This window comes from Saimiri boliviensis, chromosome 9 (genome assembly GCF_048565385.1).
Source record: "Saimiri boliviensis isolate mSaiBol1 chromosome 9, mSaiBol1.pri, whole genome shotgun sequence".
NCBI lineage: Eukaryota > Metazoa > Chordata > Mammalia > Primates > Cebidae > Saimiri > Saimiri boliviensis.
This window is the reverse complement of record NC_133457.1, coordinates 8,491,024-8,507,859: the sequence shown is the minus strand read 5'-3', so window position 1 is coordinate 8,507,859 and position 16,836 is coordinate 8,491,024. Positions and strand designations below refer to the sequence as shown.

At 40.5% G+C, this 16,836-nt stretch overlaps 1 protein-coding gene across 3 annotated transcripts in view; it reads right to left on the bottom strand.

The window, feature by feature from the left end:
• NEK11 (NIMA related kinase 11) overlaps window positions 1-16,836 on the bottom strand; it is a 292,126-nt gene that overhangs the window by 83,559 nt on the left and 191,731 nt on the right. For 2 of the 3 annotated variants that reach the window (XM_010335819.3, XM_039480351.2), the window contains exon 14: window positions 2,812-2,872. The exons of the other annotated variant lie outside the window; for it this stretch is intronic. In XM_010335819.3, coding sequence (XP_010334121.2) covers window positions 2,812-2,872 — 61 coding nt within the window. The remainder of the gene's footprint in view (window positions 1-2,811; window positions 2,873-16,836) is intronic. 3 annotated transcript variants of the gene reach the window in all.

Genomic DNA, 16,836 nt, shown 5'->3' with positions numbered 1-16,836 from the left:
TAGGAGTGATACATCTGAACTTTAGGGACTTGGGGGAAAGGGTGGGGGTGTGGGGAGGGATAAAAGACTACACACTGGATAAAGTATTCACTGCTCGGGTGATGGGAGCACCAAAATCTCAGAAATCGCTACTAAAGAACTTATTCATGTGACCAAACACCACTTGGTCCCCAAAAACCTATTGAAATTTTAAAAAAAATTTTTTTAAAGAAAACCTACGGAAAACTCTTCTGGACATTGGTCTATGGAAAGAATTCATGACTAAGACTACAAGAGTGCAAGCAGCAAAACAAAAAAATAGGCAAATGGGACTTAATTAAACTAAAATGTTTCTGCACAGCAAAAAAAAAAAAAAAAAAACAAATCAAGAGCATAAGCAGACGATCTGCAGAACAGGAGAAAATATTTGCAGACTATCAATCTGGCAGGGACGGAACACAACCATGACACACACACACACACACACACACACACATAACTCAAATAAATAGTAGGCAAAGGAAATGCAAGAACAGACATTTTTTTTAAAAGAAGACATATAAATGTTCAAAAAAAATTTTTTTAATGTTCAACATCACTAATCATCACAGAAATGCAAATTAAAACCACAAGAAGATATCATCTCACACCAGTCAGAATGGCTATTACTAAAAAGACAAAAAATAACAGATGTTGATGAGGATGTAGAGAAAAAAGAAAGTTTATACTTTGTTGGTAGGAATATAAATTTGTACACCCTGTATGAAAAATGGCATGGAGATGTCTCAAAGAAATATCATTCAATTCGGCAATCCCACTGCTGGGTATATACCCAAAGGAAAAGATCATTTTATCAAAAAGATACCTGCACTTTTATGTTTATTGCAGCACTATTCACAACAGCAAAGATATGGAACCAACCTAATTGTCCATCAACAGATGATTGGATAACAACCACACACACACACACACACACACACACACACACACACACTATGGAATACTATTCAGCCACAAAAAAAGAATAAAATCATGTCTTTTGCAGCAGCATGGAAAGAACTGGAGGCCATTATCGTAAGTGAAACAATTCAGAAACAGAAAGTCAAATACTAATGTTCTCACTTATAAGCAGGAGCTAAATAATGTGTACATATGTATATAGAGTGTCAATTAATAGACATTAGAGACTCAGAAAAGTGGGAAGCTGGGAGAGAGATGAGGGATAAAAAATTACTTAATGGATATAATGTACACTTTTCAGGTGATGATTACACTAAAAGCTCAGACTTTACCACTATGCAATATACCCGCGTAAGAAAACTGCATTATACCCCTTTATTTTATAGAAACAGTAACAATAATACATATTTTTGAGATAGGGTCTCAGTCTGGCACCCAGGCTGAAGTACAGTGGTATAATCACATCTCACTGCAACGTGAAACTCTTGGGCTCAAGCAATCCTCTAGTCTCAGCAACCCACGGAGTTAGGACTCTAGGCACATGCTATCATGCCTGGCTGAATTTTTAAAAATTTGTTTAGAGACAGGGTCTTGCTATGTTGCCCAGACTGGCCTCAATCTCCTGGCCTCAAGTGATCCTCTGACCTCAGCTTCCCAAAACGTTGGGATTACAGGTGTGAGCCACCACCTTCGACTGTAAATATTTTAAAATATTTTTAAGGGCCTCTTCTACACTAGACATAGTGTTAGATTCTAGAAAAATAGAGATGAGCCGTATAGACATGGCTTCTGTTCTCATGCCGCTTAGTACTCCCAACCCCTCATCCTGGAGGTCTCCAAGGAGCCTAGATTGAAAATCTGTCTTCTAATCTGAGGTCCAGAGATGAAAAAGCCTTCCTGGTCTTAAGTCATGCTTGGATGTTAAATGTACCTGTTAGATGTTAAATGTACTTGTTAAATGTTAAATGTATCGAATAAGGGTATTTTATATACAATTAAACAGATCACAGGGTGATCGTCAGGTGAGAAAATCAAAGAGCTATGTTATGACTGAGGCTTCCCATATGGAGATGTGGAATAAGCTAGAAAAATGCTATAAATTGTGCATAAATCTCCTAATAAAATAGTGAATGTTTGCCCACCTGAAAACTTAATTATTTTTACTCCTGCCATTCCCTTTGAAGAGACTGCTTTTGGTTTACAGTTAAAATTTTTTAAATAAAAACCTGTAATCAAATTTAGAAGAAAAAAAATCTCAGCCCTTTTCATCTAGTAAGATTACTTTGTATGACAGTTCTCTAGTCATCTAGTGAGAATGTATCACAGTCAGACTTTTCAGATTAAAAAAAAAAAAACAAAACAAAACAGAAGAAACTAAGAAATGGGGCTTTATCCCTGACGCGCAGCAATCCTACTTATTGAGACTGACAATTCTAAAAAAGTTTTGGTTTTGTTTTTCAGACCGAATCTCTTCAAATAACTGACTGACCTTCAGAGTGGTGGTCCTCTCAGCTTGACTGAATGTACTCTGCTTCTACGGGACAAGTTACGTAGGGAGACTCCTTTTTCCAGAAACTGCAAGACTTATTATGCACTGCTAGGCTACCATTTGATTACAAAGGACACTGAACTTCAATTATTTCATCCTTGGAGACTAAGAGTTACTTAAAATAATAATAAGCAATTTTTCTTTTGAGTTTCCTGGCCCTCGGGTCAGACATTCAACTTTTATTGGCCTCAGTTTCTTCATCTGTTATACTAGGATATCATACTTAAATGCCTGTAAGATTTCTTCCAAGTTTTTAATTTCTTGGATATTCCAACAGAATCAGTAGCTGTCAACATATTTTAAGTCTGAAGGAACTTACTCACCTAGAGAAGGACAACCCAGGACATTTTCCAAACACCTGGTCAACGCTTCAATGTCACTGTCCTGTCAAAATAAGGGAAAAAGACTTAACTTTCCCTGCATGGTAGAAGGCTACTTAATAACATGGGAAAATGTTCTTACTATTTTTAGGCCCCCCCAAAAAAATCTGGTTGCAAAATTATTTCAGTATAATCGACCTCAAGGGTGATGGTCTTACCGGTCAGGGTCTTCACACCCATCGTTTCTATTTTTAAAAAAGAAATATCTTTATGTATATCTACAGCACTTTCTCCACAGCAATCTCTAGATTTATTCATCTATCTCTCGTGGCAAAAACAAACACAAAAAATGTTAGGAGTAGTTTTGACTAAAAGGCGAAATTACGAGTGATCTTTATTTTCTCCTTTGTATGCTTATGTCTTTTCCAAATTATCTAGAATAAATGTTACTTATTAAACTACAAATATAGTAAATGCTATTAGAATAAAAGAAATTTTTATTCCATTTACAATTTAGTCAATACAGCAGAAATCTAATGCATTTTTTTTCTCTTGGAGAACATCTAGCTCTTCCTTGGAAATTTATGGTCTTCAAGGAGTACTAAATCTAAGAATATCACTCGTCATTTACCTTAACCCTCAGTAAGAGTCAGATATCCCCCGTAAGTGTTGGGGAAATCTCAGAACTGTATTTCATTTAAAATACTGTCTTCAATACAAAATAAATCTGTCCTCCACCCAGCAGGCTTGAAATAATCTAAAAGAGCTATGATCTGGGGAAAAGTGTTAATTATTTTCAGGTTTGTGGTTATACAAAGGAAAATTAAAAATTTATGGCCAGGTGCAATGGCTCACACCTGCAATCCCAGCACTTTGGGAGACCGAGGCAGGTGGATTACTTGAGGTCAGGAGTTCAAGACCAGCCTGTCCAACATGGTGAAACCCCATCTCTACTAAAAATACAAAATTCAGCTAGGTATGGTGGCAGGCACCTGTAACCCCAGCTACATGGGAGACTGAGGCAGAAGAATCGCTGGAACCCAGGAGGCGCAGACTGTAGTAAGCTGAGATCCTGTCACTGCACTCCAGCCTGGATGACAAGAGCAACACTCTGTCTCAAAAAAAATTTGTTTAAATAATTTATGGCTCACCTACTCCATTTTAAAACAAACACATTTCATATTGCAGTAATTGTCTGTGGATTTTAGAAAAATGTACTGTAGTATATCAGGCTACCGTGACATGTTACGTAAATGTGTTTGATTTCATTTTATAACAGCTGGTGGGGTTTATGAAGCCGTTTTTCATGCATGTAGTAAAATCCAGCATCATTTCATGCTTAGAATGTATATATGAGGCAAGGATGGGGAAGCTATGACTGGTCAATGCTGGTTAATGCTGGTCATTGAGACTAAATTAACTGAAGGCCTCTGGCGTCCAGCCCAGGGATAGGAAGGCTGAGCCTGGCTCCTCCGTAAGTGTGCTGGGCTAGGGAAGTGACTTGACAGCCTGGGACAGTGGCATGACCTCCTAGGTCTTAGTTTTATGTCTGTGAAGTTAAGGGGGTTATACTAGTGCCTTTGGGCTGCTGTAACGAAATAACAGATTGAGTAACTTATAAACAGAATTTCATTTCTCATAGTTCTGGCGGCTGGAAAGTCCAGGATCAAGGCACCAGCAGATTCAGTGTCTGGTGAGGGCCCATTTCCTGGTTGAGATGGCACCTTCTCACTGTTCCTTCCCATGATAGAAGGAGCTTCCCTTGGGTCTGTTACATAAGGGTGCTAATCCCATTCATGAAGGCAGAGCCCTCACAAGCTAATAACCTCCGCAAAGGCTCCACCTCTTAATACAATCACATTGGTGATCAGGTTTCAACATATGAATTTGAAGCGACACAAGCATTTAGAACCTAGCAGGGGCTGAATCAGATGATAGAAAAGGACACTTACAGCTCTAAAACCTTGTTCTTCTGGCCACAAAGCTAATGGACAGTGAGCGTGGTAGATTGTTCTCAAGAATGGCTACAGCAGTCACTCCCATCCCTGTGTTCCTACGTCATTCCTCACATCAAGAGGCAGAGCCTTGTTCTCTGTCCCCTGAATCGGAGCTGGCCTGCTAATTTGCTTTGGCCCATGGAATGGGACAGAAAGGATGTCATGTGACTTCTATAACAAGGCCTTACAAAGGCATGTAGCTTCCATTTTCACGCTCTTGGAAGCCAACAACCATGTAAAGAAGCTTAGCCTTTCCTATTGGAGAGACCACGTAGTGAGAGGCCACGGAGCATGAGAGGCCCTGGGAGGAAGACAGTTCCCAGCCAACAACCAGCACCAACTGCAAGGCATGTTAAGTAACGCCATCTTGGACCTTCAACCCAAGCTCCCAGCTAAATGTGATGACATAGCTAACTAACCAATATTACATGGAGCAGAAAAAGTGTCTAGTGATCTCGGCCAAACCCATGGAATCATGAGAAACAATAAATCATTTTAATCCACAAAGTTTGGGGATACTTTGTTACACAGGAAAAGATAAACTAGGACACCAAATACATTGAGGCCACTGATATGCTTTTATATGCTCAGCACCTAGCACAGCCCTGGCACAACCAAAATGCTACATGCCCATCTAGCCACATCTTTTCCAGCTTTTGTGATTTGCAAGGAAGTGAAACAGGAGAGTGGCATCAACTCCTTGGGCTCTCATTGACCTTCAGTTACACAGCAGGTCTTCTCCCAACTCAAAGTACGTTACCCCTGGACAAGTGGAGGAAATGGCATACCACTTCTTAATTCTGCAGTCTCGGTCAGGCCAATTAACCTCTGTGAGCCTAAGCTTCCTTAACTGTATCGTGAGGAGAATAACGGCCTCTATCTCATACGGAGTTCTCATAAGAAGCAAACAAAATAATTTTAAAAACTTTAGTATGGTATATGGCTCATCAGAAATACTCAGTGAATGGAAGGAGAGATTTGGATAGGATGGGATGAGATGGGAGAAGGACAGAGACATAGATATTAAAGAGTCCAGGTTAAATGCCTGCCTCAGAGCATGGAGGTTCTCCAAAAGTATTTCAGTCATGCAACGGAAACAGCAAGATCCAGAGATGAGGCTACACGAAGCACTTGGATGGTTGGGACACATCAGCGACATCTTCCTAACACAAAGGTTAGGGAACTCTGTACAGGGGTGTAAGGAGGGCAGAAATAATCCTAATAATACTGAATGAATGAATGAATGTTAACTTAATATATGCCACTGTTGTGTCGATGTATACGTAATAATACATTTCAACTCTATAAGGTGGTGCTATTTTCTCCCATTTAAGAGCTAAGAAAACTAAGGCACCAACAGGTTCGATAATATGACCAAGGCCACATAACTATAATAGTAAGAGGTGAAACAGGCGGTATGTCTGCAGAGCTTGAACTCTTCTTAGCCACTATATTGCACACACATACAATAGAAGACAGGGCTCCTAACCCAGAGGAGCTCATGATATTGTTAAGGAATCAAGGAATAAACTCATGAAAAAGACCTAAGAACAGTTTCTTGGTGAGATATACATGTTTAAAAACTATAATGCAGCCTGGAGACAAGATGCAGTTAAGGAGGGCCTGAGTGGACAAGGGTTGGTTTTTCATCAGTGGCTTCCAACCCCAGGTTCTAAAGAACAGCTTAAAACTTAAAAACATCCATTTTCTGGCTAAACACGGCCTTGGCAGGAGACACATATGCTCTCATGGCATGGCAGAGCAAGCAGATGTAGTCATGGGCCATTGACTCTACCCATTTTCTCAGCTGTTAAATGGGACATAGGTCACCTGAGACCTCTGCTAACTCACCTTCCTGTCCCTGAAGACTGTGGACCCAAAGAAAATAGACAATGACTAAGCTGAATTTCTATTTCCAACAAGGGACACGTCATTTTCTACCTGTACACTGCAGATTCAAAATGTTAAGACCAAACTGCCACTGTACCTATTTAAAACTTTAAATTTTGAAACAATTTTAGACTTACAGAAAAGTTACAAACCAGTAGGACAACTCCCATATGCCCTTCATCCTGATGTCAATATTCTGCCATGTTTACTTTATCACTCCCCAAAAATTAGGGTTTCTCAGCCTCGACACTATTGATGTTCTGGGCCAGATAATTCTAGATATCTGCATTAGATAAGCCTATTACTCTGCAGATACACTGTAGGATGTTTAGCAGCATCTGTGGTCTTAACCCATCAGATGCCAGTAGAACCCTCTGATTGTCCCTCCTGCTGATCCTGAGTTGTGAAAACCAGAAATATCATGAGACACTGATATTTCAGTGTCCCATGGTGGGCAAAATCTCCCCTGATCAAGACCCACTGATCCGTATCTGTATCTATATCTATATCTGTATCTATATCTATAAATATATAAATACACAGACATGTGTGTGTGCGTAATACACACGCACACACACACATTTTTCTACTGATTAAATCTAGAATAATTTGAGGATTAAAGTATATGATATTCATGGATTACAAGCTACAGGACAAAATAAGATGCTAACTTTGCCTTTTAACATTAAATAAAACTTTGTCTATTTTGGGAAAGAGTAAATCATACCAAAGATCAGGTGCTACATTTTTTATATTAAATAACAACTAAAGAAAGCAGTTGGAAAGATTGTTTTACTGAGTTATAATTTAATTTAGCAACCAGCCATTTCTAGTAAATCCAGAAATTATCATTTAATTAAACATAAATGACCCCAACAGAAATACATCATCCCCATGAGAAAAGGGAAAAATACGAAAGTGAATGCCAAGCCTTTCTACCGAGATTTCCTGGTATTCTGCCCCATGTGTACACTTTAGCAGAGATTCAGTCCAAGAAAACATCTTTCAGGAGCATATTATGGCCAGCGTGACTGAGAATTATGCTCTTGATTGGAACTTTTATATTTCTTCATTGTTTCACAATTTAAATTGAACTTTACTGGAGCTAAGTGGCCTAGGAGAGTAACTGCATCTCACTAGATGCCAAATTACAGTATCATCAGCCTTCAGTCATCTCAGCCAAGTATTGGGAAGCCAGATTTTCAAATGCTGCGAAAATAACAATGGCTTCTTTGTTGATGAACTTAAATGTTCTTCAAGTCTCCTTCTCTCATAGCCACAATCCCCCCATTATAAGAACATGTCTTAGAGGCGTGAGGAATATCTTTTAAGATTCAATTCTGAAAAACTGTCCCACAGATTCAAGTTTAGTCAAATACCCAAATTTTTTTCAGAAACCAATGCAGTTGCTTTACTAATGAATTAGACACTGCTTTTACAGAGGAATGGTAGCTGTTCTCAAAAGGTTCAGTCACATCCATGAAGTACATAACTATCAATGCCTGCCTAGCAGCCACAGGAAAAACTATCATATCGGAAGGAATCTCCCTTTTTAAACAATGTCAATATATAAATATTGAAAATAATATTTTCTCTAACAATTCACATTTATTTTCAATCTGGAAAATACAGAAAATTATCAAAGAAAATTAAAACCCCAATCCCACCGTATTAATACAAACACACACAGATAAACATAGTCAGTTTTTTCTATATACATTATCTCTTAGATAGTTCAGATTCTACTATAAATGCATGCCATATGCATGCCTATCTTTTAGATATTTGAGATTATACTACATATGCATGGTACATGTTTCTATATATAAAATACAAACATGTACAATTTTGCTTGGACTCTTATCTGATGGTATTAAAAATTCTTCAGAAGCATAATTTTAATGGCTAGATCACTGCATCCTAAAGGTATATCATATGTATTTATCCATACTGTTATCATTGGACATCTAGATTGCTTTCATTTTATTTTGTTGTAATAATACTGCAGTGACTATCTTTGTTTCATGTTTACTGTTATTTCTTTAGGTTGGCCACTCGGAAATAGAATTATCGGGTCAAGGAGTATGACAATTTAGGAACCCTCTTCCTTCTCTGCTCTTACTCTTTTCTCTACACTCCTGTACATCCCAACTAGTACATTTTCTCCACAAGGGGCTAATATATAACTTCATATATATGTTCATCATCCTATCTAATAAAATATGCTCCCTGTCAAGAACAGATATGACAGATCCATTAAGGGGAAAACGGTTGATAAGGTTTACGTGCTATCTCTCTCAGGATATTTGTGTTTCATAAGGCATATAACCTCGTATCAGAGGAATTAATTTCTAATAGTAAAAATTTAGGCAGCAGCAAGTAGGCAATGTCAAAGAAGGAAGTCAGATGGAGTCTTCACAGGATTGTAAAAACCACACCACGTAGATCTTCATTTAGTTACCAGGCAGCTGTCTGACAAAGTAATCCAGATCATCTCCTCACCTTAGAGCTGGTCATAATGAAAAATCCTCCAATTCACAAGAAAGAAAAACGTGTCGCTTCGTTAGCCAGTTGTATTTCACTCAGAAAATATTAAAACCAATTATGTGTCAAATGTATACAAAGACAAGGAAGAGAGATGAAACCTCCACCTACCACTTGGGGAAACATCATCCTTTTCTGACAGTTTGTTTCTCAAGCTGTTGCAGACGGTCACTTATCTAGGAGACGCTGGTCGTGGTGTACTGTCCACGCCGCAGCCGACGCTAATGAAGAAGGTGCAGCAAGGTAAGAAAGAGGTTTTGCCACACCTACTAGGGAACAAACCAATAAAAACTCACTCATGGGAGAAGCCTAGTTCTAAGAGGTTTGTTTTTCCCAAGTCTAAGAACACTTAGCCTTTATGTGGATAAAGATTCTAAGAAAGGAGCCAGAGGAAGGCAAGGCCTTCAGACATAAGATGCCATATGCTTCCTTACTCCACTATCCACAGTGAACTTCCTCTCGCTAAATGAGTTAAAGGGAAAAAAATTTACATTGACAAAAAACATGAAAAATGATTTCGTTAAGGAAGATATTGACCAGGTTTGAAACTTAAAGAGTTGGAGATGATAAATCCATGGGAGAGGGTTTTGTTTGAAAATTAGGTAAGTGAAAACCATTTATACAGTTCTCATTGAAGCTGAATGGATAACTAAGGGAATGATATCTGCAAAGTGATAACTATATATATAATATTGTGTGTACTGTCTGGTAACAAATGAATCGTGACTGTATAATTGAATGCATAAAAGCTACCTAGCTGCCACAAGAATTTAGTTTGGGATGAGAGCTCAGTTTGGGCACCAGCAGTCCCTTAGAGATTGTATATCTATCTTTAGATGTTTTTGAGAGTCTCCCAAAAGGTTATTCTTCTGCTCACTGCTCCTTCACCTTCAAAGTGTGAAACTCAGCCGTCTGCCGACATCTAGCACCCTCAGCACTCTCCTGGCTGCGGGGCTATATTGACTCCTGAAGGCATATCTAGAGAAAGCTTGGCACATGTCAACACACACATAGACAGGTTCAGAGCTACAGAAGTGTCTTTATGTTTCCAGCAGCTGAAAACTGCTCCAAGTGAGTGAGAATAGATGCATGCATGCTTTCATGCTGTGCTGCCAGGCCTGACACCATGTTCTCCATCTGCTGAACAATTCCGAGCAGGCACAGACCTATAAATGTCTAGAGTAGAGTACGCAAAATCTTCTATCACAGCCCCAGCTACGGAGAAGTGCTCCGATGAGCTTCATCTTGCTCAGACTCCAGGCATGTCCTCACTCAACCTTAGGTCAATAGATGCGAGGTTAGGAAGGGGCTGGTTTCTTTCACCTCTTGGTCACCTCCCCTCTCAGAGTCATCCCACAGAGAATGTAAATCCCATGAAAATGTGCAAAACCTCTTCCCTCCTCACCTACAGTCACTCTGAACCCATGCTTTTTTCCTGAGAGACTTCATCTGAATGCACCCTGACCTTCTTGAAGCTGTGGCCGTGCGCTGGTCACAGCAGCCAGGACGCGGCCTCAATGCAAGCTGAGGACCTACAGAGCACATCTATGTGCATGAACATTGCAACTCTGTTGTAGTTTTTCTTCTTTTGATGTCATTATTAATGACGCATTATTTTTATTGAGATAAAATTTGCATATGACGAAATGCAAGATCTCAAGGGTACAATTCTACGAGTTTTCAAAAATGTATAACCTGTGTATACACCACCTAAAACAAGGGAAAGCATCTCTGTCATCCCCAACAGTTTCTTCAGGCCCCCTTCCAGCCAATCCCCATTCTCCCCAGGCACTGTTGTGATTTCTGTCACCACAGACTCACTAGAAGACTGTTTCGGTTACCTTTCACTGCACTGGCCTATGACTAAAATAAAATTCACTCTCCTTACAAGGTCTTCGTGCATAGCTGTAGCTGGTCTGACTTTTCCAACCTCCTATGATCTTTTTGCTCACTATGCAGTTTCTGAAACTTGTCCAGTGTTTTCACAACCTGGAGCTTTCCCACACTCTCTGTTCCCTCCCTCTGACGCACTCTTCTCCTGGCTCCCTTTGTCACATCGAGGGCTGGCTCTTTTCCATCCTCCAGGTTAGGGCTGAAAAGTCATCTTCTAGAGACTCTCCCTATTTCCCTTATTAGTAGATCTTCCCTTACCCCCACATGCCCATTCCTCTATCACTTCAGCTTCTTCATTTCCTAGTTGCTCTTACTTCTTTGTGTCCTGGCTAATTGGCTACCTGTACCATTAGACTGTACACTGCATTCACTCATTCATGTATCCCACAATATCTACTAAGTATTTTCTCTAATGATAAACACTGTTCAAGGTGCTGGGAACACAGCTGTGAGAAAAATAGAACATCTACTCTAGTGGCTTTCATTCTAGTAGAGGGAGATAGGCCATATATGAAGAAGCAAGAAAATAGTGGCAGCTCAGATGGCAATAAATAAAGACTATGGAAAAAATTAAGTAGGGGAGGAAAGAGGGAATTCTCAGTCCAGCGAATGCTGTTTTATATAAGGTGATCAGAGTTCTCCCTGATAAGATGACATATAAGCAGAGACTTGAAGATCGGAGGTAGCAAATCATTTGTATATCTGGTGGGAAGAGCATTCAAGGCTTTCAAAGGCAAAACAGGCTTGGTGTGTTCCAGAAACCGGAAAGAAGCCAATATAACAGGAGTGGAGTGAGTGAGGGCAATGCTTGCATTGATGGAAGAGAGGGGCTTAGTGAGGTGGTGATGATGAGGTACTGGAAAGCAATTCTACAGACTTGGTTTTGCTTTGAGTGAGATGGGAAGGGTACTAGGAGGCCAGTTAGAAGCCATAACAAGGAGGTGATGGTGGCTTTGGCAGTAGGAATTCAGGTACTAAGTAGTGGTCAGATTCCAAGTATACTTTAAAGGTCGAGCCAATAGGTTTTGCTTCATGGATTGGATGTGAATGTGAGTGAAAGGATGTGAGTCAAGGTTGGCTCAGGAGGAGCTAATTTGGACTGAGGGTAGAGTATATGAGGGGCTTAACTTTTGTACATGCTGATTTCAGTATTTCTGTTAGAAACTCCTACCCCTACTCTCAGGCAGACTGGATATGTGAGTCTAGAGTTCTTTTGTACATGTTTATTTCAGAATGTCTATTAGAGACTCCTAACCCCGCTCCCAGGCGGACGGCTTATGTCAGTCCAAAGTTCTGTGAAAATAGAACTGAAGAATGGAAGGCACACATTTAGGAGCTGTCAATCAACAAATACTACGTAAATATGTAAGGCTGAATGAGAGCCCATGAAGGTGAAACTATGTCTATTGTGTTCGCTACCCACATACCCAGTGCTTAGAACATTCAAACATGTGATGCACAAATGAATGACCCAAAAATAACTCATCGATGCTGTGTTTAAAAAAAATGTTTTGAGACAGGGTCTCATCTTTTTCCCAGGCTGGAGCACAGTGGCTTGATTATGGCTCACTGGAGTCCTCGACCTCTAAGGCTCAAGTGATGTCCAGCCTCAGCCACCCAAGTAGCTTCGTGGCACCATGCCACCACGTCCAGCTAGTTTTTGGGTTTTTTTTGGGTAGAGATTAGGTCTCACTATGTTGCCCAGGTTGGTCTCAAACTCCTGAGCTCAAGCAATCCTCCCACCTTGGCCTCCCAAAGTGCTGGGATTACAGGTGTGGACCACTGTACTCAGCCCCACCTACTTTTGTTCTGCAAGTTGCATTTTTAAACCATTATCTACTCTCCCACAAATGGTATCCAGAACAGCCCTGAAAAAATGTCACTAAGTTACAGAAACCTAAACAACAAGGTGACCTTATCCATCTTCTTCACACTCAAATGTACCTTTCACATCTCAGCTTGATCTCATTAGAAGCCAAGCCCTTGCTTATATGCATTCATAATTCATAGGAAGGCAGGATGCTGTTTAGCACAAAGCCATAGGACAGAGCTGATGGCGCCTTTGTGAGGGCTTCCCTGAAATCGGGAAGCTGATATCATAACTCCTATCTCACTACGGATGGTGGACTTCTGCCTTAAAGTGTGTGCAGTGATAGGAACACAGAGCCACATCTGCAAAACTCAAACCGCCAACAAGCCCCCTCGCTCCCATAAGACTAACAGCCTCGTTCACCGAATTCAGAATTGCTGAAACGTGACTGTCAATGTGTACACATTTCACTGCTAATGCCTTGTTTACTCTGCATTATTAAAACCTTCTGACTGCCGCTGTCTCTCATTAACGCCCAGGTTCTCGGCAAGTCGATGCCTGTGGGGTTGCTTTAGGGTTTCAAAGACATTCATAGGTATCCAATGACAGAACTCGTAAGACATTCAGAACTACGGTTTAGGAATGTAAAGGAAGAAGAGAAGAAAAAAATGAAGCGGGGCTGACAGGCCGGCAACATAACACCTATTCCAGCACAGGGCAATGGATTTTCCAGGAAATGGTGAGGCCTGTACTCCCTCTGCTACAATCCATTTCTAGAGCTCCAGTGCAGTGAAAGAAAAGCTACCTCTAATCAATCCCTCCACTTGCGCTTTATTAACTACTTAATCTCTTTCCACTCTATACATACAATAGCCTAGAGAAGAAAGTCTTGCAATGTAAGGAAGGTTTATTGCCACAAAAATAGGAAGAATTTTTCACAGTCCAAAAGATATAGCCATTGTGAGACACAGTTCTTTGTTGCAGATTTCTATTTTTGACTCTAGTTCTAGATTTACTTTAAAAAAAAAATCCTACAGAGTAAGTGAAAAACTTAGCCCTGTGATTTAAATATGGTTTAAAATCATCAGCTCATAGTCCGTTTTCACACACTTTAGAGCTGTCACTTAGGTCCCAAGCATCTTCTTTACAACTTCTACATTAAGTTCTATACTTAGTCCAGATTTCTAATAGTTGGTTTCTGGGAAAAGGTCTTGACGTGTGTGGTGAATTATATATTGTTTACTAAGAAACGATGGCAAGGAACACCAAGCGGTCCCCAAGGAGAAAACTGCTCTGGGCGTTACAGAATAGTAAGCAATATGTACCGGTCATGCGCTAGTTAAACCTGTGCTCAGAACACAGGATATATGACCTTGTCCCCATTGTTGATTCGCAAATAGTGTTTTCTAGCTTATTTTTATTTTAGGAGTGAACAGGCACTATCAGCCTGTTTAGTCTATCTTTATTCTATGAAAAAACACTGAACATCTGCTTATTAAAAATATTCACTTGTTCACAAAGAATAAATACGTGGGTCAGAGTCTGCTCTGGGCTTTCAGCTGGAAATGCTGTCAGTCCCCTGATGTCCCACTCTGATTCCCACTTTTGCATCTATCTTTGTTTCTGTTTCTTAATTCCTTCAGCACTGCCTGGGTTGCAGTCTCCACAAAAGAGCTGGTCTCAGCAGTTGGTACAATGAATATTTGCTGGTTTAAACCCTAGCTCTGTCACTGGATGGGGTAACCTGGGTCAAATAAGTTATTCTGTCTGTTTCATAGTCTTGTCATTTGTAAATGGGGGGTGGGGTGGGGGGAGATGTTAATTCCATCAAGTGCTGTGAGTATGAATAGGATAAGGCATGTAAAGGGTTTGGAACAACACCTGGATGCTGCAAGGTGACTCTGTCTTACTATGACTAGTGTTTTCTCAGGGTTGACATAAACCCTCGTGCCTCCAAGTTACCAAGTTATGGAGGAAAGATGCGCTCCAGCAGTGGCCCCCATGTGTCACAACCCTTTCCTCCCAGGCTGCACACCATGAAATGGGATTTACTCTCCCTTTCTAGGTGAATGAAATATTCAGAAAATTAAACAAAATTTCTAATCACAAAACAGTCGAATGGGACTTGTATTTTTCTGTTTTGCCAGCCCTGTTTAGGATGGTTTCCACATTTTTTGCAGGCTTTCTGTGCACCATATGGTCAGAGCACCTCAGCTCTGATGATAGCTAGGGAAATAGGGATTCTTGCAGGGTAGTAGAGGGAGAAGATTGTTAGAAAGAAAAAGCAATAGAGAGTCCATCGCAACTAGTCTTATCAGCTGCGTCTCACCACTCTCACCCCAAAGTTCTAGGAGCAGCACAGCAAAGCATAGGGCATCTCACAGTGCAGGTCACTGTCCCTTTATTTGCCCATTGACCTGTGGACCTCTGATCAGCCACCAACAAGGGAGACCATGGGGCTGGTGACCTCACCATCTTCATACTGAAGAAAACACTCAGGCTCTTTGCATTCCTGCTCAGTTTTGCCTTGCCCTTTATTCACCCTATTGCCTTTCTCTTTTTTTCTCCATGCTTTGGTATTGGAATGAAAAATGTAGGTGTGATCCTAAACCCTGTAATACAGGCATCCCCAAACTATGGCCCACGGGCCGCCTGCTGCCCCCAGAGGCCATTTATCCGCCCCCCCCCCGCCCCCACCGCATTTCAGGAAGGGGCACCTCTTTCATTGGTGGTCAGTGAGAGGAGCACAGTATGTGGCGGCCCTCCAATGGTCTGAGGGACAGTGAACTGGCCCCCTGTGTAAAAAGTTTGGGGATGCCTGCTGTAATAGATCTAATTTTAGATATTGAGGGTTTAAGGCTTTCAACAAAGCCCAAACATCTGCCCGCTGAACCTAAGAGTCAGAAGAAAAAAAAAAAAAAAAGAATAGGGCATATCAAATTGTTAAGAGAAATGATATAATGTAAAAAAAAAAAACAAAACAAAAAAGCCCACTGTGCTGTATCTCACAGTAAGCTCTGACTGGTCCCAATCTGATCAGCAATGAGCTATGCTTTAATCTGGACAAGAAATGGGAGAGAGAGAAGGGGGAAGAGTCATGATGGAAGTGAGGGCTGGGACAGGGGTAAGTGTGGAAACTATCACCTTGAAGTCACTCCTTTGAGCCACACATGGTCTACAAAAGGCCTGTCAACCAAAAGGAATGACACACCAAACTGGTAATATCCACTAACACTTTAGCAAGGCTGATTGCTTTATAGACTCGGACACAGGCCAGTGGAATGCTAATGGAAAAATGATCAACATCTGAAACAGTTGGGAGTCTGGTTTTTAGAACTGATGACCTCTAAGGTCAATTTAAGACAAACAGTGTTTCTTCCCCAGTATGAATCTAAATTAATTAGGTCAGATCATGTAAAAATAATAGGCAAATAAGTTTCACTATTGGGACTCAAGAGTTCTGGCACCTTCTATTAAAAAGAGAAAAAAACATAGTAGGAAGAGATAAATCTGTATCCCATAACAGATCAAAGATGTTGGGTCTTTTTGGTTTCACTTTTCATAACTCAGCACTCTTCCTAGAACTGGTTTAAATTTTGCCTTGTACATAGTACAGTAATTCTGTTTAGTAAAAAGGTCTTGCCAGAGTATCAGATAATGGAATGGCCCTGCAGCTCTTCCCTTGCACCTAATGCATTTACTCTATCATCAGTGGAGGAGAAGGGATTATAATTGTTGTGCAGAGGAAAGACTGTATAAAGTAGACGCTAAAAACAGAGTCATACAGTCCAGTTCTACTACTTACTAGCTGTGTGGCCTTGGAGATGTTACTTCATTTCCCTATGCCTCAGCTTCCTCTTGTGTGGAGTTAGGATGTCACAGTCTCATCTTTCA